The sequence below is a fragment of the Carex rostrata genome, chromosome 4 (genome assembly GCF_964058835.1).
Source record: "Carex rostrata chromosome 4, lpCarRost1.2, whole genome shotgun sequence".
In the NCBI taxonomy this organism is placed as follows: domain Eukaryota; kingdom Viridiplantae; phylum Streptophyta; class Magnoliopsida; order Poales; family Cyperaceae; genus Carex; species Carex rostrata.
The window spans coordinates 3,180,114-3,203,914 of record NC_135921.1 but is presented as its reverse complement, the minus strand read 5'-3'; the positions used below and the strand labels follow the sequence as shown (position 1 = coordinate 3,203,914).

General features: G+C 33.7%; 2 protein-coding genes across 2 annotated transcripts; both read right to left on the bottom strand.

Annotated features, from left to right (window-relative positions):
* Positions 1–2,453: 2,453 nt before the first annotated feature.
* On the bottom strand, positions 2,454–4,605 carry LOC144552492 (patatin-like protein 2). Its single transcript, XM_078300472.1, has 6 exons — positions 4,336–4,605; positions 3,979–4,160; positions 3,679–3,856; positions 3,358–3,513; positions 2,784–3,086; positions 2,454–2,690 (listed from the first exon to the last, which is right to left on the bottom strand). Exons 1-6 carry the CDS (start codon positions 4,603–4,605, stop codon positions 2,454–2,456), a joined length of 1,326 nt encoding a protein of 441 aa, XP_078156598.1.
* Positions 4,606–8,710: 4,105 nt separating this feature from the next.
* LOC144552491 (uncharacterized) lies at positions 8,711–22,440 on the bottom strand. The gene is made up of 8 exons (XM_078300471.1): positions 21,255–22,440; positions 12,622–12,830; positions 12,359–12,443; positions 11,466–11,561; positions 11,177–11,340; positions 10,858–11,019; positions 10,279–10,581; positions 8,711–9,034 (listed from the first exon to the last, which is right to left on the bottom strand). The coding sequence occupies exons 1-8, from the start codon at positions 22,438–22,440 to the stop codon at positions 8,801–8,803; spliced, it is 2,439 nt and encodes an 812-aa protein (XP_078156597.1). The 3' UTR covers positions 8,711–8,800.
* Between the last annotated feature and the right edge of the window lie 1,361 nt (positions 22,441–23,801).

Sequence of the window (23,801 nt, the reverse complement as noted above, 5' to 3'; positions counted from 1 at the left end):
ATTGCAAGTCCAATAATCTAAACTGTGGCAAATTTCGCACTGAGGATTTATTCTCACCCCATCTCCCTGATTATTTTCAGGTTTATTTATCGGATGCAGCAGATGAGGATATTGGTAATGCATATAAAAGATCCACTGCCTTGCGTGTATATGTGACGATTGATTTATACACGCGGCAGGCTGTCAGACCCGGTGGATTTGGGGTGTGACAACGCTACTCCATCGAGTAAAATGAGTTAGTGTTCCACGCCGCCATATTTTTATTTTGAGAATCCAAACGATCGATCCGAACCGTTAGATGTGATCTCCATATTGAAATGTGCTTGAAGACCAAATTTTACATTTTTTGGAATTTTTTTACTATTTATTAAGCATTTTTGAAAATTGCTGATCCGATGGTCCAGAAAATTTTACTGCTTTTTACTATTCACATCAAAATAGAAATTTTAAAAAATGCTTAATAAATAGTAAAAAATTCCAAAAAATGTAAAATTTGGTCTCCAAGCACATTTCAATATGGAGATCACATCTAACGGTTCGGATTGGTCGTTTGTATTTTCAAAATGAAAATACAGTGTGGAGTACAAACACGTTTTACTTCATGGAGTAGCATAGCCCATCCCATATATATATAGAGAGAGAGAGATGGGCTACGGTGAGTTGCGATGTAAAACGTGTTTCTACTTCACACCGTATTTTTATTTTGAAAGTCCAAACGACCGATCCGAACCGTTAGATGCTTAATCCATATTGAAATGTGCTTGGAGACCAAATTTTACATTTTTTAGAATTTTTTTACTATTTATTAAGCATTTTTAAAAATTGTTGTTTTGCTGTGAACAGTAAAAAACAGTAAAATTTTATGGACAATCAGATCAGCGACTTTCAAAATTGCTTAATAAAAAGTAAAAAAATTCCAAAAAATGAATATTTGGTCTCCAAGCACATTTCAATATGGAGAACAAGATGAACGGTTCGGATCGACGTTTTGAACTTTAGAATTGCAAAATATGAGCGTGAAGTAAAATAGTCGCTTTACTTCGCAACTCACCGTAGCCCATCTCTCTCTCTCTCTCTCTCTATACACATATTAGTCAATCTCATACACATACACATATTAGTCAATCTTATACACATACACATATTAGTCAATCTCATACACATATTAGTCAATCTCTGTATGAGATTGACTAATATGCTTTCGGTAGCATATGGGCCGAAGTGCTACCGGTCCAAATTTGAAATTTCAAAATCTAAAAAGTTGATCTGAACCGTTCATCTTGTTCTCCATATTAATATGTGCTTGGAGACCAAATTTTACATTTTTCTGAATTTTTTTACTATTTATTAAGCCACTTTGAAAATCGCTGATCCAACGGTAGCACTGTTTTGTTAAGCCACCGTTGGATCAACGATTTTCAAAGTGGCTTAATATATAGTAAAAAAATTCAGAAAAATATAAAATTTGGTCTCCAAGCACATATTAATATGGAGAACAAGATGAACGGTTCAGATCGACTTTTTGAATTTTGAAATTTAAAATTTGGACCGGTAGCACTTCGGCCGAAGTGCTACCGAAAGCATATTAGTCAATCTCTGTATATGTATATGTATATATGTATATATTATACATATATTATAAAAACCGGAAAAAGAGAAAAAGATCAACAAGCTGTCAGAGCTTGGAAATTTTTTAATATTAAAAATAAGTTAAAGAGAAAAAAAATCAAAATAAAATTGAAATGCCATAATTTTTTGCACGTGCATAAATAAAATGATGTAGATCATCTCCGACGGTTTTATTTTAACTTTTAAGTTTTAAATTTTTGAATTATTAAAGTTTTAAAAAATGGAGGCATAGTGGAGGAACAAAAAATGGAGGCATTTGAACCCTCCTCTATATACATATACACATATACACATACACATATACACATATACATACATATATACACATATACATACATATATACATATACATACATATACACATATACACATATAAACATATACATATACATATACATATACACATATACATATACATATACACATATACACATACATATACATATATACAATTTTTTGGTTATAAACTCATTTTTTTATAATATATGTATATATATAAACGCATGTGCGGTTTGGTCCCCTAGGAGACCGCCCGTGGGCCAGGCGGTTAGGTTATTTTTGAAAAAAAATATAATGCGGGGTTATTTTTAAAATTAACTTTTTATTTTTGGGTATTAATAAAAATGGCCGGTTTTATTAATACATCTATCTACCAATCACATGACATCGACAGAAGTTTACATGCAAAGTATGTAGTCTTCTTAAATAAAAACTGAATCAATACACACAGAGAGACAAATGAAATTATGAATGAAACTTGAGCATAATTATTAAACAGAAAAACAACTGAAAAGTTATATATAAGATAGTATTCTTCATCTTTTTCATTCCTTTTGCATCTTCATAAGCCTCTTGCGCCGCTCATCCGAGAGTATCTTGGCAAACCAAATCAATTCTTCTTCATTTGATCCACCATTCAGCACAGGTTCAATATTTCCGTTCTCCAAGTTCACTCTAGACACCGGCTTTTTAAGAAGTTCATTTCCAATTTGGACTAGTTTTAGCAAGTTCTCATTCGACGAATTGTCCAACGATGCGGCGGTGCCCTCTAAGGAATCATCCTACAGTAACACAATACTGATTATTGGTGCTTCAAACAAACTAATTATTTAGAAAATAATCAAATATCACCAATTATCATGTTAATTTCCTACCTGTATGCGTAAGTAGTTCTTCTCGCAATACAATGCTTGAAAAAGAACGGATGCATGGATATCAACTAGATCAGCACTTGCTTGGCTAAAACAATCAATCAGGGGGTTGGAACCTTTATAGGTTAACCAGTTGAGAAGGCCCCACTTGGCCGCTGCCTCCGCTTTGTACTTCTGTTCCTGTTTTGCAGATCCCGTTCCAAGCGAGATGATAAGGAACTTTCCATAATCCACTGGTTTTACAGGGAAATAATCACCTCTTTGTATCACAATCTCCTTTGTCACGTGATTGACAGCAAGAAGTGTCTGATATGTCATGAAGAAAGAAATAAAAGGTTTAGAAGAAAATATTAATCATATCAACTTCAGACTTGAGAGACTTGGGCAATAATTTTTAAATTATAGTTGGTTCCAGAATACGGGATTTATTTAATTTGTTCAATCATTGTATTTTCTGGTACAAATAAGTTCAAACTATTCCAGCTAAATATATATAATGGTTTATGTAAATAAGAGGTCAAACTGTAAGATTGCTGTTTGTTATTTGATTGCATTTATTTATGAAATAAATATATACCGGATTATTTGCTGCAACACCACCATCAACAAGATTGAAGCTCCGTGATTTCCCGAAACGATCCTTAGTTGTGAAATGATGTGCTGGAAGATATGTTGGAGCAGCAGAAGTGCTGATACATACATCCGATAGTAGAGCATCCTTTGATGCATCCACCTTTGCCTACAGGTTATCAAGCTCATATAAGTAAATTCTAGTTGACATTCTAAATTTTACAAATTTGATTTTGTGGAAAGAAAATTGGCCTGTTTCATTTTTAAATGCACAAATCTAGAAAAACACAAAATATATAAGATTTGTAAGGGATACATTTATATGTACCTCGTTCGTAGAGAAGATGGTTGGCTGAAGATAATTAATGTCGAAGGTAGGAATTACCACTTCTGTTACTGTATCTTGAAGCCTTGTTTCACCGAGCAGTTGCAGAATCTTGCTATGAAGGTATTGTCCGGTGTATCTAGGACGAAACAAACTCGCTAGCAAGCCTACAGTCCCATTCCTACAATAAAAGTTGCTGGCTATTATATAGACTGCACTATTTTACATATATTCCACAAAGCATATATACATTTACAAAGTAGATTATTGCTGAAAGAGTAAAGACAAGTCAGTAAGGCATACCTATTAGAAGGGAAAATCTTTGGAACGTTATCATTGTAGAAGCTTATAATATCTTTAGCTGAGAAGAGAGGTCGTTTTTTCTTGTTAGGAGCAGCAAGCATGGTTGCCACTAAACCTCCGGTACTAGTTCCTGAAATTACATCAAAGTAATCTGCAATTCTTGCATCTTCTCCATCAAGCTCCTACAATATTTACATGTACAACAACTAATTATGACCAAGTTTTCCTTAAATATAATATTTTGTAAATTATGATACTAATTATTTCCATATTTATGAATAAATCTATGAACTCACAAGTCACAACACAAATTCGGGGAAATATTATATTTAATCTGTAAATAAAATGATAACTCACTTGTAGCTTAGATTCGAGGAATGCAAGGATGGTAGCCGGGATGAGTCCCCTAACACCACCACCATCGATGCTTAGTATCGTTACTATGTTGCCTAACGAAGGTGGAGATTTTGGTGTAGCCGGAGTACTGTTATTTAGTACTGTTCTTGACGGAAGGTTCACTTCTAGAGAACTCATTAGAGAAGATTTTCTTACTTCGGTTTGGAAGTCTAACAATTTGAGCGTGCTAGAGAAAAGTTGTGTAGTGTGGGATGAGAGGTGTGCTTTCATGTATTATATAGACAAGAGAGAAAAGAGGTACAATCGTAGATATTTTAATAAGGACCGAAATCAGACTTATGTTAAATGAGCACATGCATGTCCTTAGTGGCACCAAAAACTAATTACTAGTATATATCATCGTAATTCGTAACAGCAAATCAACTTCAAGATGACACCTTTAGCCTTTGATCTAGTGGCAAAAACAATGATCTGTGTGTGAGAGGTCGTAGGTTCGAAATCAGACTTAGCTGGAAGACTGACCATTGCAACATTTTGAGTTCTGATCACCAGGGTTTCTCAAGATGAGATGGTTTTTAACTGATCACTGTCAATCGGGTCAGCAAAATATTTCTAATTATGGTCTATATAAAAATGAGCAAAAGGAATTTGAAAGTAGACGTATTCTGTGAGTCAAAGTAAATTGTACAAGTATTAATTATAAGCTATGGACTTGTCTTACCTTCTGAACTAACTATAGACTTGTACAATGCAAGTATATATAGATGCTAATAACGTGAAGTACTTTATGGTAAATTTTATATTTAATAAACAGCTATGGACTTGTCTTACCTTCTGTACTAACTATAGACATAGTCACTTGCACCATAGTATTAAAAAAAAATTATGCTATAGCAGCCGGCTTGTCTTAACTTCTGTACTTATTTATGCTATAGCAGCCGGATTTCCGAAAAAAAATTAAACAAAATACTTTGAGCGAGTCTATGGTACTATGCATATCACGGGTTGTTACCGTGCTACGGCTCTATATTTGAGTTTTTAAATCCTAATGGTTGATCCGAACCGTTCATCTTGTTCTCCATATTAATATGTGTTTGGAGACCAAATTTTACATTTTTTGAAAAATTTTTACTATTTTTTTAGATATTTAGAAAATCACTTGATCTGAAAATTCTGGACCATCCAAAAACAGTGATTTTCAATAAATCTAAAAAAATAATAAAAAATTTTCAAAAAATGTAAAATTTGGTCTCCAAACACATATTAATATGGAGAACAAGATGAACGGTTCGGATCGACCGTTAGGATTTGAAAACTCGAATATAGAGCCGTAGCATGGTAACAAATCGTAATATGCATAGTGCCATAGACTCACTCAAATACTTTTTCTACGAATCTGTACTACTAAAAGCACCCATAAATGTTAGAAGTTGAATCGTCTATCTGTCTAGACTAAATCCCGGCCATTCATCAAATCAATCTGGGCCGTTGATCAGTAAATTAGATGTTATAAATATGTTTCATGTTGTCAACCATGTAAAAGTCCATGGGCTTCAGTAAATTAGATGTTATAAATACTGTAAGAAGCTGAAGTAGTAATTGTAGTAAGGACCCATATATTATGTAAAACTGTAGATATTTGAAGAAAAGATCACCGATCGCCAATGCCACGCTACAAAACAATTTTTTTTATTTAGGGTCAAGTCACATGGAAGAAAAGATCACATCATCAAAACACGTGTAGATTTTCCAAAAAAATAAAATAAAAAAGGTTAGCTTTTAAATTTTTTCGGCCCATGTGCTTCAACATGCACCCAAAAAGGACCGGGCTTCGTTTCTTCGTGTGTGAGCCGCGCGTGAACCATCGGCTCTGCTGCGCGTTACCAGTTGTGGACCGCGCCAACACCCAGCGATGAATGCTTCATTGTCAAGACCGGTGTACACATCGCGATTTTAGACCAAGGCGCATCGAAATTTGTGGACTACCGTCTAGACCGGTGCGAGGAGCTCTTCATTGCTAATTCAGGAATTAATCAAGTAATTTTGACCAATCAGTTGATAAGGAATTCAAAAGTCAAAACTCCACAAGCTTGTGACTTTAAACTTTTATCTAATTCAAATTAGAATTTTGATGAATCAGTGATTTTGGTGGATATTGTTCAAGTAATTAATATTTAAGTCACTTGTCCAAACTTATGGTACAGCCGATCCAGATAGGCCGATTCTGATTCCAGTTTTTCCACCAGTGAAAGCTTTTTTTTTTGGTTTCTGTAACTATACTTTTGTATATGAGAAAAAGCACTGTTAGAGCATCTACATCCCTGAAACTATTAGAGTTTCTAATCTGACGTGGCAGTTTCTAATCCAGTTTCAGGGATGTGGGAGAATTTCTTATTTAGAAACTATGCAGGAAAATTTCTTATTAAGAAACTGTTTATAAACTCTATATTGGCCAAATGATTGGCTCAAATTGTTTCTTATTTTTAATTTGTTGCTGACGTGGCTTAATAGAAACTCTAAAATAAGTTTCAGGGATGTGAGAGTTAGAAACTTTAAAGACCATAATTTCTAAAAAGTAGTTAACAGTTATTTTGAAATCCTGTTGAGTTTTAGGGATGTAGATGCTCTTAGGTTGACGAGATTAGACAAGCTGTCAGAGGGTATGAATAAATATTAATGCTAAAATTCTAAGCTAGATTATTGTTTTCTTTTTCTATATGGTAATTTATTTCGGTGAGTAAAAATGATAAACTATGTTACTAACGTAGTTTCATTAAGAAAGCTAATATTTAAAGCAACAAATAATGGAATTTGCCAAAGGCCATTCCAACAAGAAAACGGTTATGCTGAAAGATATCAGAAGGATTATAGCTCCTCTAATCAAAGTAAATATTCCATCTATTAACCATGTAATGTGTCATAAATTTTTATATTCATCATGTTCACAATAAAATATTCATTATATGAACAAATTTAACAAGTCACAACATTTATATTGTTAATAATTGAAACAAAGAAAACAGTTAGAAGAAGAGAGACATTTCAGAAAAGTAATAAAGTCATTGTATTGTTGAAAATAGATAAGTCCAGTAACTTTAGAAGGAAATAAAAAATGTTAGGCAGCTACCAAAATTCTATCAACGCAGATAGATTTAATAAAATAATTAGAAGAAAGAATTAAATAGAGATTGCTGAAAAAATAGCAAATCATGAACCTGTAAAACTAACAAACTAGACGCAGCTATGGAGTATAGAATTCGTATCATGACCTAAATATTTCAAATATAAAATCAAAAGTCAAATGCGAACTATTTTTTTTTTTAAAGATAGATGATATATATTTTTTCCATATATAGCCTTCCTTTTTTTCCACTTTTATTTTATTTTTTTGATTTTTCATGTTGATATATATGACGTCCCACTTTCTAAAAAAAAAAAAAAAATTCGGAGCCTCCGTGTGATATGGCATCCCAGTGGAACGATATATCAAACACATGCCTTTCCATTTTTAAAATTTTTCACATCCTTTTCCATTTTTTTTCTATTTACCATGAATAAAAATTTCGACAGATTAACAGTACACAAACATGACATATGTTAACACAGACACGGTTTAAGTCAACACAAGTTAATAAGTCTATCCAGTTTTCACCCAAATTGTACAAATATGTACACTAAAAAATGCTTTTAATAGTAGAAAAAAAACACATATATAAAAATAGCCATTTTAACCTTACGAATTTAAAATAAAAAATTGGCAACTTGTTATTCGGCAAACTGGTTTTAAGATAATTTTCAAGTTTTTGTGTTGTAATTAAATCGTGCAACGAATTTATTCAGCAACAAAAAATAACACATAAAATTAGACGAAAAGAAAAGACACAGTGCATAAAGAAATTTGAAAAAAAGAAAGAACCCACCTTTTTTTCTTCTAAGCAAGCTATTCAATTGGGCCTTATTCATCCTCAGCGGTTAGGTTTTAACATAATGATTTTGACACTTGAAATTGCAGCAATGGGCCTGAGAGCCTAAGGTTTTAATGTCAGACAGGCTGGTTGGCAAATCTTTTCTTTCTACAATTTCTCTTTTTCTAGTTAACTAGAAAAATAAGAGAAGTATGAGGAGAGGACTTCAAATTTAAAGAATGATACCATCATATATATACAAATAATTAAGGTTCAAAAATTGTACAAAGTTTGACAAAACATAATTAATTTATAAAACACAATTCTCTAGCAATCAAATCAATAGCAGCAATTCATTACATAGTTTTATTAATTATTACATCTATCTACCAATCACATGACATTGACAGAACTTTACAAGCCAAGTATGTAGTTTTCTTACATAAAAACTGAATCAATATACACAGAGAGATAAATGAATTAATGAATGAAACTTGAGCATAATCATTAAACAGAAAACAACTGAAAAGTTATACATAAGATAGTATTCTTCATCTTTCTCATTCCTTTTGCATCTTCATAAGCCTCATGCGCCGCTCATCAGAGAGTATCTTGGCAAACCGAATCAATTCTTCATTTGTTCCACCATTCAGCACAGGTTCAATATTTCCGTTCTCCAAGTTCACTCTAGACACCGGCTTTTTAAGAAGCTCATTTCCAGTTTGGACTAGTTTTAGCAAGTTCTCATTCGACGAATTGTCCAACGATGCAACAGTGCCCTCTAAGGAATCATCCTACAATCATGGTTCCAGAATCGGAATCGGACTTTTGACCACTAAGTCAGAATCGGATGAATCGGCCGGAATTGGAAGAATCGGATCGGTAACTCGGGTATTTTTGGCAGAAGTCTTGTTTTGTAGCCAAAAAATAGGAAAAAATTGATAAAAATAATTAAAAAAAAACTATATTAATTAAGACAATATTACACTCACATAATTCACTAATTATATAATGCATTACAAACATTACAAATAGAACACACTTTTATTGCCAGAAGCTATGCCGAGCTGGCTGGATCATCTCATCGTCCTCTGTATTAAAATCTAACATTAACTATCTATAATAAGAAAAATTGTACTATATTTAATGTGTAATTAAACTACGGAGAAAAAATATGAGAGCACCTGAAATAGTAGCGAAAGAATTTCTGGCTGTTAGAACTTAGAAGTTTGCAACGGGTGGAATTTCTAGCTGTTAGAAGTTTTGCTTCTTGGTCTCCAATTTATAAAGAGATCAAAGTTGTTTTAACTATTAGTAGTCACGTGCTTTATTTTAGAGTCACATGAATAAAATCTGTAGAGTCACATGAATAAATAAAATCTGTAGAGTCACATGATTTATTTAAATTATTTTATATGAATAAAATGAAAATCTGCACTGTACAAGAAAAAACAAAAGCATGTGCCAATGAGTAAAATAATTTGCAAAAACAAAATCTGCAGTTCTGCAGTGTAAATTTCCGACTTCTAAAGTTCTGAGCTTTGCCAATGGAGATTTCCGACTTCTAAAGTTCTGAGCTCCACCTTTTCCTGCGCCAATGGAGAGTTCTGAAAATCGACCAATCTCTTCTCCTTAGCCGATCTCTTCTCTTCTCCTCAGCCAGTTGAATTTCTGCGGCGATTAAGACTCTCCCTAGAAACTCGAATGGCACCTCCTACGACAGAGCACAGTACAGTCCAGGTTAGTGAGAGTCGGAAGTTTTTTCTTGGAATCGGCTCAACTCGGACAAAACTAGGTGTAACTCGGTTGACTCGGCCGGCAAATCGGAAAACTCGGCCGAGTCAAACACTGTTCATCCGAGTTTTGCTGAGAAACTCGCACAGGCGTGAGACTCGGGTAAAAATCGGCCCAGTCCCGTCCGATTTCTGGAACCATGCCTACAATAACCCAATACTGAATAAATTAATATTGATGCTTCAAACAAACTAATTATTTAGAAAATAATCAAATATCACCAATTATCATGCTAATTTCCTACCTGTATGCGTAAGTAGTTCTTCTCGCAATGCAACTCTTGGAAAAGAACGGATGCGTGGATATCAACCAGATCAGCACTTGCTTGGCTAAAACAATCAATCAGGGGGTTGGAACCTTTATAGGTTAACCAGCTGAGAAGGCCCCACTTGGCCGCTGCCTCCGCTTTGTACTTCTGGTCCTGTTTTGCAGATCCCGTTCCAAGCGAGAGGATCAGGAACTTTCCATAATCCACTGGTTTGAGAGGGAAATAATCACCTCTTTGTATCACAATCTCCTTTGTCACGTGATTGACAGCAAGAAGTGTCTGACATGTCACGAAGAAAGAAATAAAAGGTTTAGAAGAAAATATTAATCATATCAACTTCAGACTTGAGAGACTTGGGCAATAATTTTTAAAATTATAGTTGGTTCCAGAATAAGGGATTTATTTAATTTGTTCAATCATTGTGTTTTCTGGTACAAATAAGTTCAAACTATTCCAGCTAAATATATATATATAATGGTTTATGTAAATAAGAGGTCAAACTGTAAGATTGCTGTTTGTTATTTGATTGCATTTATTTATGAAAGAAATATATACCGGATTATTTGCTGCAACACCTCCATCAACAAGATTGAAGCTCCGTGATTTGCCGAAACGATCCTTAGTTTTGAAATAATGTGCCGGAAGATATGTTGGAGCAGCAGAAGTGCTGATACATACATCCGATAGTAAAGCATCCTTTGATGCATCCGACTTTGCCTACATGTTATCAAGCTCATAAGTAAATTGTAGTTGACATTATTGATTTTACAAATTTACTTTTGTGGAAAGCAGCTCGGCTATTTCATTTTTAAATGCACAAAGCTACAAAAATACAAAAATAAGATTTCTAATTAAGCGCAATGTTTATGTATACCTCGTTTGTTGAGAAGATGGTTGGCTGAAGAAAATTAATGTCGAAGGTAGGAATTATTACTTCTTTTACTGTATCTTGAAGCATTGTTTCACCGAGCAGTTCCCGAATTTTGTTATGAAGGTATTGTCCGTTGTATCTAGGACCAAACAAACTCGCTAGCAAGCCTACAGTCCCATTCCTACAATAAAAGTTGCTCGCTATTATATATACTGCACTATTTTACATACATTCAACAAAGCATGCATTTATGAAGTAGATTATTGCGGAAAGAGAAGTCAGTAAGGCATACCTATTAGAAGGAAAATCTTTGGAATGTTTTCATTATAGAAGCTTATAATATCTTTAGCTGAGAATAGAGGTCGGTTTTGCTTGTTAGGAGCAGCGAGCATGGTTGCCACCATGGTTCTAAAACTCGGAATCAGAATCGGAATTAGAATTTTGACTGTGGAATAGGAATCGGATGAATCGGCTAGAATCGGATCAGTAACTCGGTTTTTTTCGGCAGAAACTTATTTTGACTTAAAATAATAGAAGAAATTAATAAATAAAATATTTTTGATTCCTAAAGTAAATAAATATAAAAAGAAAAATAAAGGATGAAAAAGAATAAAAAAGGAGACATAAAACATAGAAAAACAATTCGAAAGCAAGTGCAAAAATGTAAAAAAAAATGCAAAAATGGATGGGTCCAACAAGGAACGAAATGGAGAGGAGAAAGAAAAGGGGAGGCAGTCTTTTATAGTTTTATATGTCATTAAACCTTACATGTGGCCCATCTCCCTATCAGAATTTTCTGGTTGCTCCTAGTTCATTATGGACCAATGTTTTTTAGATTTTTATATTTAATAGACTTGGTACACCAAGTTTATTTAAAATGTCTCTGTTAGCCTTTCTTCCTCCACAGAACCCATCGTTCTTTCTTTCCAAATCAAAAACTCCTCTTCCAATAAACCCAATTTCACATAAAGAAAAGGCAAAATCTGCTCATCTGGAGGAGAATCGTCCTGAATCGGTCTGGAATCGGTCAAGACTCGTTTGACTCGGTCTGACTCGGCTTAACTCGGCTAAGTCAAGCACTGTTCATCCGATTTTTGGTGAGAAATTCGCATAGGTGCAAGACTCGGGTAAAACTCGGCCGAGTCGACTCGGCCGAGTTGATTCGGAATCGGCCGATTTTTCGAACCATGGTTGCCACTAAACCCCCGGTACTAGTTCCTGAAATTACATCAAAGTAATATGCAATTCTTGCATCTTCTTCATCAAGCTCCTACAGGTACATGCACAAGAAGTAACATTACCAAGTTTTTCGTGAATGAAGATGATAATCACAATAATAAAAAAGAAGTGTAACACATATATACCTCTTTTAGTCTTTTTACCATTCAGAACATCAACACACAACTGGTATCCATTAAATTTAATCTGTAAATAAAATGATAACTCACTTGTAACTTAGATTCGAGGAATGCAAGGATGGCAGCTGGGATGAGTCCCCTAACACCACCACCATCGATGCTTAGTATCGTCACTATGTTGCCTAACAAAGGTGGCGATTTTGGTGTAGGCGGAGTACTGTTATTTAGCACTGTTCTTGACGGAAGGTTCACTTCTAGAGAACTCATTAGAGAAGATTTTCTTACTTCGGTTTGGAAGTCTAACAATTTGAGCGTGCTAGAGAAAAGTTGATAAGTGTTGTATCTAGCAAGATTATATATATTTAGATCTTGAAGGTTATAATACTTGTACAATTTCCTTGGCTTTATTTGCTTAGTTGTTTACTGTGGAAAGAGAGGTGTGCTTTCATGGATGAGAAAAGGTTTCTGTTCATTGGGTTTTGTCCACCATCTGTCCACAACCTTATCCAACTTCCATTCTAACTGTCGGTCCCCCCACTTTCTTCTAACGAGCTCTCTTTCTCTCTTTCCGATATCTCTTTCTCTCTTCTTTCTCTCTTTCTCTCTTCTTTCTCTCTTTCTGATCTCTCTTTCTCTCACAGAAACAAAAGTTCCGATCTCTCTTTTTGATCTCTCTTTCCGATCTCTCCTTCCCCTTATTCGATCCAGATCTTCACGACACCGCCTATGACAAGATGAAGAAGGCGCTGGTGTTGAAGTCCATTAGCGACAAAGGAAGGGATGGGAATAAGACTTCCATCAATAAAGCGGCTACCAGTATCATTGGGAGCACATAGATATCCACATACTTAAGGTTACACTTATTCTTATAATTTTCTGTAGTTTTATGATATTTTGACAAATTTCTTTCTGAAATGTTACGATTTTGAGATTTTTTAGTTTAGATTTGCGATTTTGATATTTTAAAAATGTGAAGTACATTTTTTGTAGGATTTGTTATTTAAGTTACATCATTGAATGATGAATTTTACAGTATTGGTGCATATTGAAAGTTTCTGGATGTTTGAAAATTTGAATGACATTTTTTATAAGATTTGTTATTTAAGTTACAACATTGAATGATGAATTTTACAAGATTGGTGCAAGTGAAATGACACTTTTTCTTTATGTTTGAAAATTGTTATTATATTATTTTAAGCAATGTCCTAACACTGATCCCTTTCAAGCAAGGTTCTAACAGCGCCAAACGGGTGGCAGCGACGGAGTACGAGCGTACGACTACTCGGTGGCGCTTTCTTCTCTTCAACGGACTTCTCAAACATCTCTCTTAGATTTTAATGGAGAGAGACGATCTAAGAGAGGCGATCTAGAGGAGCGATCTGGTGGAGAGAGATGAGAGCGAGGCGATCTGGAGAAGAGAGATCTAGCAGTAACAGATCTCTGTTGAAGAGCACGGCAAAATTCAAATCTAGTAAGTTATTTCTGTTGAATTTGTTGTTTTCGTTGTATGCAGTAATAGATCTAGTATTTCAAATGAAATCTGGAGGAAAGAGATGATAGAGAGGCGATATGGAGTATTGATCTGTTAATTTTACTGTATTGCCCCGTTAATTTTACAGTATTCATCTTGATGAAATCTGAAGTAAATAGATGATAGAGAAGCGATATGAAGTATTAATCTGTTAATTTTACAGTATTGCCTTGTTAATTTTACAGTATTCATATTGTCATTTTACAGTATTCATCTTGTGGAAATCTGGAAGAAAGAGATGATAGAGAGGCGATATAGAGTATTGATATGTTAATTTTATAGTATTGCCCCGTTAATTTTACAGTATTCATCTTGTCATTTTACAGTTTTCATCTTGTGAAAATCTGGAGGAAAGAGATGACTGAAAGGCGATATGGAGTATTGATTTGTTAATTTTACAGTTTTTATCTTATAATTTTACAGTATTCATCTTATAATTTTACAGTATTCATCTTGTGAAAATCTAGAAGAAAGAGATGATAGAGAGGCTTCTTACTCATCTGAACAAGATTTAATTGAAAATTCTACTGTATGCAAGATTCAATTTTACAGTTCTGCTGATTCAATTTTACAGTATACAAGATTCAATTGTAAATTTTACTGTGTAGAAGATTCAATTTTACAGTATACAAGATTCTATTGAAAATTTTACTGTATACAAGATTCAATTTTACAGTATACAAGATTCAATTTTACAGTATACAAGATTCAACCCAGTGCGGACGCTAATAATGAACTCTAATTGTCTATAACCGCTAATAACTGCTAATAACTAACTCTAACTGCCAATAACTTCCTATAACTGTAATTTCCGAAAGTTAGTTTGAAAGTACATTTATTTTGTCCTGTTGTGCAAGTTGCAATCTTTTTCTAACTATCATGGGACCACTTCAAATAGTTGCTGGATGTTTTGTGATTAACTGATATATTTTATGTGATATATTGTATAATTATACAGCATGTAGAAGTAATTTTACAGTATTCGCGCAAGTCAAAGTTGTGGACAAATGGTGGACAAAAGGCTGTGGACAATTAGACGCTTCCGGATCCGTTGTGTAAAGCTGTAGATATTTGAAAAAAAATTCCAATGATAAGAAATTAAGAAGGCGCCAATGCCACGTGACAAAACAAAACTTTTTACTTAGGGTCAAGTCAAATTGAAGATAAGATCACATCATCAAAACACGTGTTGATTTTCCAGAAAAATAATTAAAAAAGGTTAGCTATTAAATTTTTTCGGCCCATGGCTTCAGCATGCACCCAAAAATTAAGGGCGGGGCTTCGTTTCTTTGTGTGTGAGCCGCGCGTGAACCATCGGCTATGCTGCGCATTAGCAGTTGTGGACCGCGCCAACACCCAGCGAGGAATGCTTCATTGTTAAGACCGGTATACACACCGACTAGACCGGTGCGGGCAACTCTTCATTGTCTAGTTGTGCACGTTGCCAAATGTTTAATAATTCAGTCATATTATCAAGTAAATTCAAGTTTGCTAATTCAGGAATTAATCAAGTAATTTTGACCAAGTAGTTGATAAGGAATTCAATAACCAAAACTCCACAAGCTTGTGACTTAAAAACTTTTAAAGGCGCACATGCTTTAGCAAGTATGGCTCATTATTATTTTATCTAATTCAAATTATAATTTTGACGATCGAATCAGTGATTTTGGTGGATATTGTTCAAGTAATGAATATTTAATTCACTTGTCCAAACTTATGGTATAAGGTTAATCAAGTTGATATTTGAATTTTTTTTGTTATAAGATGAGAAAGTTCAAATATTATGCTTAGTCAGATAAAAAATAGTGCACGGATAAAGTATATAATATTCAGTCCGATTTGACCAATATTGCATCATTGTCCGGAAGCAACTGACTTCAACGGAAGGCTCTTCACGTGTGAAAATAATTTATATTTTAAAAACATTTTTTGTAGTCGATTGCTCTTTGCAATAAACAATTCACAAAACAATAAAAAGATCAATCCAACAAACCATTTATGTCATGAAATAAGCTATTACGTACAAATAAAGTATCAAATAAACCGGAAAAAAATATTATGGTTCGATTTACAGGAATAATTGATTGTGGTCAAGGTATTACATTTTACACAACTGGTCAAGATGTGCTACCAGTTGATGAAGGCGTCAATAGATGATTTTATTAACTTTTTAAAATAGTTGATAGGTTTACAAACTTCAAATTAGCAATTTATGAAGTTGTATAACAAGATTTACAGACTCCAATGATTCAATTTATTATTTGAATAAAGCATATCTAAAAAGATAAAATTTACAAAGTTGCTTGCTTTTCATTTTTTAAATATCCTAAAATGTTAGATTTGCAATTAAGTTTTTTAAGTTGTTATGGATTTGAATTCTTTTTAACAATTTTAGTTGTGTTTGTTTGAATGCTAGATTTGCAAAATATAAACATTTTATCAAAGAAATACAAACTTTTAATAAAATAATAAAATTTTGAAATTAGTTGTTAGGTTTATAGATTTGAAATTAACACTTTACAAATTTAAAAGATTAGATTAATTATCTAGATGCATCATATCTAAAAAAATGAAAGTCATAGTTTACTTGTTAGATTTATAAACTTTAAATCAACGTTTTACATAGTTGTGTAGCAAGTTTTAAAGTTATAATAAGCCGTAGATTTAAATGATTTAAATAATTGGAAGTAGCAACTAGCACTTGATCTAAAAAGTTTAAAATTTAGAGTAATTTACAGGTTTATAGACTTCAATCAATGTTTTTATGAAGTTGTGGTTTACAAACTTGTGAAGAACGGTTTACAATTTTGAAAGTGGTCCCAGTTAGTCGTTAGCTTTAAAATATCGGTATCGATCTTCTAAAAAGTGGCCGGTCAAAACTTTTAATTTTTGCCAGCGTCGCGTGAGCCGTGACTATGGACCGCACCAAGTCTATCTGTCTCTGCGATTCGTAGACCGCGATTAATTTTTGCCAATTCGGGAATCGAGTGTTTTTGACCAATGAATGGATAAGGAATTCAAAAGTCAAAACTACACAAGCTTGGGATTTGGATGTCGCCACGTGCTTTACCAAGTATGGTTCATGATTATTTTATCAAGTTAAAATTTGAATTTGATGAAACAGTGATTTTGGTGGATATTGTTCAAGTAATCAATGTTGATCAATTCAATAATCTAAACTTGCGGTACAAGGTTAACCAAGTTTCATATTTAAATTTTTGATGGCGCCACGTGCTGGAGAAAGTATGACTAATGATTATTTTTATCAAATTTTATTTCTCATAGTTGATGAATTATTATTGAAATTATCAAGTTACTAATATATATTGATGAGTGATGCCGTAACTCTTTAATTATAACTTTGATTTAATTTATCAGTTTGATATCACAATTCTAAATTTAAATATCGATGACACTAAGGATTTTGCCTTAATTCTTAATAATTCATTTTATTCAAATATACACAAGGAAATATGATTAGATTGTCTCAATGATGTTATCTAGGACATATATTTATGTTAATTACGAGATGAGAAAGTTCAAAATGCTAGTCAATGTTAATTATCTCAATAAAAATGCTGTCACATGACATGTTATTTAGATAATTGCAAGACTTCATGTAGTATTATATATATGGTACTATATATGACTACATATTTTGACAACTTAAGAGAAAAAAGACTAAACAACACACAACTCCCATGAAACTCCCTTTCCATCCATGTTTTATTGATAGAAAAATCTGTGATACAAAATTCTGTATTGATCAATTTCGGATCCAACAGCCTCTTCAAATAGCAAGCTTAGAAATAAAAATAGGAAAGAATAAACTAAGGAAACTGTTATTTTTGAGATGCAAAAATTCTGAGGGGATTTGAATTTCTTTTTTCTATTCTGTATATCTTACAAGGGTACAATAATCCCTTTTATACTGTCTCTATCTTTTTTACCGTTGGTACCCAAATATTGGTACCTAACGGTACATTGCCTAATCCCACTAATTACAATTTAGTCCCTAATTTCCTCTTTTACATTTTTACCCATATACTTTAATTATTCTCAACACCCCCCCTCAAGCTAGGATTATAGATGTCGAATAATCCTAGCTTGCTCGTGATTTCTTCAAAGGGCTTTGGATCCAATCCTTTCGTGAATACATCCGCTAGTTGATCTTTACTTCGAACAAACGGTGTTTCTATTTCTTTGCTTTGGATCTTTTCTCTAATGAAGTGACAATCAACTTCTATGTGTTTGGTCCGTTCGTGAAACACGGGATTTTGAGCAATGTGACGTGCGGAGTTGTTGTCACAGTACATTTTCATGGGTTGATCAATAATGATTCCCATGTCTCCAAGTAATTGCTTGAGCCATATCAATTCACTTGCGGTTGACGCCATGGCTCGATACTCCGCTTCCGCGCTTGATCGTGCCACAACATTTTGTTTCTTGCTTTTCCATGTGACTAAGTTTCCGCCTACAAATGTGCAAAAACCGGTGGTGGATTTTCTATCATAGCTACCGGCCCAATCTGCATCGGAATAGCCACATATTGCATTAGAATTATTATTCTTCATCCATATGCCCTTTCCGAGATTCCCTTTTAAATACCTTAGAACTCTATTTATAGCCTCTAGATGTGGGGTTCTCGGTGAATGCATAAACTTACTAATTTGGCTTACGGAGTATGAAATATCCGGACGTGTTACCGTAAGATAAATTAATTTTCCCACAAGTCTTTGAAATTGGCTTATGTCTTCTAAAGGTTCACCATCCTCGGTATTTAATTTATTTTTGTTATCTATTGGTGTAGAGGCCGGTTTACATCCTAATTTACCGGTTTCTTTCAAGAGATCCAAGGTGTATTTCCTTTGTGAAATTAATAATCCTTTGTTTGAAAAAGCTACTTCTATTCCTAGAAAATATTTTAAATATCCTAAATCTTTAATGTCAAATTTTTCTTTTAATTGAGATTTAATTTTTTTGATTTCTTCTAAATTGTTTCCGGTGACTATTAAGTCATCTACATAGACTAGAACAAGGGTTGTGTTTTTTCCTTCATGTTTTGCAAATAATGAGTGGTCGGCATTGCTAATTTTAAAATTACAAGAAATTAAATATGAGCTAAGTTTGCCATACCATGCTCGTGGAGATTGCTTCAATCCATATATTGATTTGTTTAATCTACAAACAAGATTAGCATTTTTTTCTTGTACATGACCCGGTGGTAGAGTCATATAAACCTCTTCCTCAAGTGTTCCTTGAAGAAATACATTTTTCACGTCCATTTGGTATAGGTTCCATCCATTGTTTACGGCAATGGAAAATAACACCCTAACGGTATTCATTTTTGCAACCGGTGCAAACGTTTCATTATAATCTATACCATAGGTTTGTGTAAATCCTTTGGCCACTAACCTTGCCTTATACCGTTCTATGGTACCGTCATAGTTATATTTGATCTTGTAAACCCACTTGCACCCCACGGGTTTTTTGTTTTTTGGTAATGAAACAATTGTCCAAATTTCATTTTTTTCGAGAGCCTTAAGCTCTTCTTTCATGGCTTTAATCCAAGTTGGTTTTTGAACCGCTTCTTGGTAGTTGTTGGGTTCTATTTCTTTTTCTAGAGTAGCAAGAAAGACTTGGTATGAAGGAAATTTTTTTTTATATGGAATAAAATTTTGTATAGGATATTGTACGGTATAAGTAACATAATCTCTAAGTCTAATTGACGGTTGTGGTATTCTAGTTGTTCGTCTAAGTCCCAAATTGTTCTCTATTTCGATTTCATTTATATGATCATTGTTTTCATCCAATTCTTCTTCAATATCACTTGTCTCATCTTCTTCTAAACTATTTTGTGCAATATAGGGTGTTACCGAATTTATGCTATTAATTTGGGTTTGATTAGGCTTTTCAATTTCTCCTAATTTTTTAAAATATGGCTCATTTTCAAAAAACACAACATTTCTAGAAATAAATAATTTTTTGTTAATAGGATCATAGCATTTGTACCCCTTTTTGAATGGTGAATACCCTAAGAAAATAGTTTTTGTTGAAACAAAATCTAGTTTATCTTTTCTTTTAATATGTACAAAACTTGTACATCCAAATATTTTTAAGTGATCAAATGTAATTTTTTGTTGGTAGAGAATTTCTAATGGGATCTTATTTTCCAACCTCGAACTTGGTAGTCTATTAATTAAGTGTGTAGCGCAAAGTATGGCATCCGACCAATATTTTTTAGGAACATTATTTTGAAACATCAATGTTCGTGTCATTTCTAATAAGTGCCTATTTTTTCTTTCCGACACTCCATTTTGCTCAGGTGAATTAATACAAGTTGTTTGATGTAAAATTCCTTTTTCTTTAAAAAAGCTTGCAAAGTTTTTATTTATGAATTCCGTCCCATTGTCCGATCTAAAGATCTTTAGTTTAGCATTAAATTGATTTTCTATGAAGTAGAAAAATTCTTTAAATTTGTCAAAAACCTCATTTTTTGATTTGAGTAAATATAACCAAGTAGTTCTTGAAAAATCATCAATAAACGAAACAAAATACTTAAATCCATTATAAGAATCAATTGGGGCCGGTCCCCACACATCCGAATGGATTAATTCAAACATAGCTTTACTTTTACTAATAGAATTAGGAAACGGAAGTTTTGTTTGTTTTGCTAACTTACAAACCTCACAATTAATACAATTTAAATTTTTACAATCTAATATGAAATTTAAAATCTTGTTGGAAGGATGCCCAAATCTTCTATGCCAAAGATCAATGTCGATGGATTTAGCGGAAGCACAAAAATAATTTTTTGGATTTAAAAAATAATGGCCATTTTCAAGAAATCCTTCACCAATCTTCATCCCGGTTTCCCGGTCCTGAAATACAACATTTTTGCAAGAAAAAATTACATCGCAATTTAATTCTTGCGTTAATTTTTGTACCGAAAGTAGATTTATAGGAAAAGTTTCTAAATATAGTACGTTGAATATTTTTTTATTGCATAAATTGGTTTCACCTATACCATTTATTTTTGCCTTCATTCCATTTGCTACCAAGACAAATTGGTTATTTTTGGTCATGTCTAAATTTTTTAGGAGTGTAAGGTTACCAAACATATGGTCGGTAGCTCCACTATCTATAATTATTCTGTCCAGTAAATTTAAATTATTAGAGTATGAAGAAATACCAGAAAAAGAGTCATTTTGTTTGTTTAGCAGCACAGAGAGCTGTTGGAGAATGGTTTGCATTTGATCCCCAGAGTCATTTGACCCGTTTCGGCCAGAGCTTGACCCGCCAGCGAAGTAATTGACACCTCCAGTGTCGCTAGCCCAGCCAGAGGAATCGGGTCCGCCAGGTCTTTTAACGGGTCCGCCTCTTTCCTTTAACGGGTCCGACCCTCTCTTTGGCTCTGCGTAATACCCGCGCGTATTCACAGCCAGAGAGTTCTCTCCTCTTTTCGTTTTCTCATAAGCTCCGCCTATTCCACTGCCTCTCCCTTTTTCCTTCCCCTTCCAGTGATTCGGTCTGAGATGGGGATGAAGGAACCAACAGGTTTCGTGAGTATGCCCCTCCTTCTTACAGTTCGAGCATTTCTCAGTTTCTCCCTGATTTTGCCGAATTTGAGAGCTAGGGTTTTGATTGTTTTTCTGAAAAAAGGGTTTCTTTGTTGCGGCAAAACCTAGGGTTTCAGTTGGCTCGTTGATTGTAATCTGTGAGCTGCTCATAGCCTCCCTTCTACTCTCTTCTTGTTGGATCATATTTTTAATTTGGGTATAGGAAGGGAGAGGTATAGTGTTCATGATTTGGGCTCGCACGGCTTCATAGCTCGGATTTAATCCCGCAAGATATTCAAAAATGTCATCCTCTTCTTCTCGTTTTCTGATTACGGTCAGGTCAGTGGTTGTCGGCCGGTATAACCGGAGTTCATCCTTTTTCTTTTGAAGAGCACCCAGGTACTCTACATGTTTCCTCTCGCCTTGCTTTTCTTGTTGAATTTCTATTTTGAGTTGATAGATGCGAGAGTAGTTGTTTTGTTGGCCGTACATAGCCTTCACAGCTTCCCATAGCTCGAAGGCTGTATCGGGGAGAAGGAACAATTCAGCAACGGAAGGCTCCATAGAATTCGTGAGCCATGTTATGATTTTATCGTTTTGAGTTCGCCACTTTCGCATTGCCTTTTTTTCTGGTTCGGTTGGCAGAAGTGGGTTTGCAAATTCTGGTATTTTATTTTCTCCTGTGATGTACTCACGCATCTCTCGGCCACTAATAGCTCTTGCTGCAGCCTTTGCCCATGTAAGATAGTTCCTGCCATTGAGCAACATATTCGTGAGCTTAGAGGAATTGGTAGCCTCGTGTTGCCCTTCTTGAGCCATTTTGTTGTTGCTGATTTTTCGGTTTGTGCTTTTGTAGATACCAGATTACTGGTACGCAATGAGCTTTCTTTGGTCACAGAACCTCAGTGCTCTGATACCATGTTATTTTTGAGATGCAAAAATTCTGAGGGGATTTGAATTTCTTTTTTCTATTCTGTATATCTTACAAGGGTACAATAATCCCTTTTATACTGTCTCTATCTTTTTTACCGTTGGTACCCAAATATTGGTACCTAACGGTACATTGCCTAATCCCACTAATTACAATTTAGTCCCTACTTTCCTCTTTTACATTTTTACCCATATACTTTAATTATTCTCAACAGAAACAATTAAATTAGTATCCTTAACCCTATCTTTACATATTTTTCCTTCTATCTTTAGATAATCTAAATAAGAAACAAATATGCTAGCTGTGCTGCTGCCGAATCTGCTTGACTTGCGCCAATATATTTTATTTGTGGTGGTTGAATAGTGCGGCATAGGTTTAGTACTAACTGATTAGTTGTAAAACTTCTTAATATGATGATCAATATATGTACCAATAAATTTCAATGTATTAATAAATTGATGTATTGATATATTTTTCAGTGAAGTTGAATATTAAGTCACTTAATTATTTAATATTCACAATAATTCTCTTCTCGGATTTTCGAATATACCACCTTTCACAGTCATAATATTGTCTTTACCATCAAACTAAAAGTTATTTCCGAATGTCTTGATATTTTTATGGTCGTGTAGTGTATTATAGATTCACTAACAAGTTATTAGTTAATATTGAATCTTGTTTAGGAAGATGACTCAGATCCAACACATAGGATAAAGTATATGTTTTTCAGTCTCATTTGACCATTATTGTATCAAATTCCGGAGCAACTGACTTCAACCTTTGCATATGAAGGCTCTCCATGTTTGAAAATAATTTATATTTAAAAACAATTTTTGTCTTCCATTTGTCTTTGCAATAAACAATTTAGACAAGAATAAAATATCAATCAACAATACAAATTATATTATAAAATAACACATAAATTATAAAGTAAACAGGAAAAAATTATAGCTGGCTGCATGTGATTGTATTAGACAAATAATTTCTAGCTACATGGGAAAAACCAATGAGGTATGAAAGTATTTTCAATATCAAGTTAATAATTCTGTACACGGCGCCAAATGTTTAATAATTCTGTCATTGTATTAGATTCAATTTTGTTTCATTAATCGAGTTATTTTGACCAATCAGTGATAAGGGATTCAAAAGTCAAAACTCCACAAGCTTGTGACTTAAAAACTTTTAAAGGCGCACGTGCTTTAGCAAGTATGGCTCATTATTATTTTATCTAATTCAAATTATAATTTTG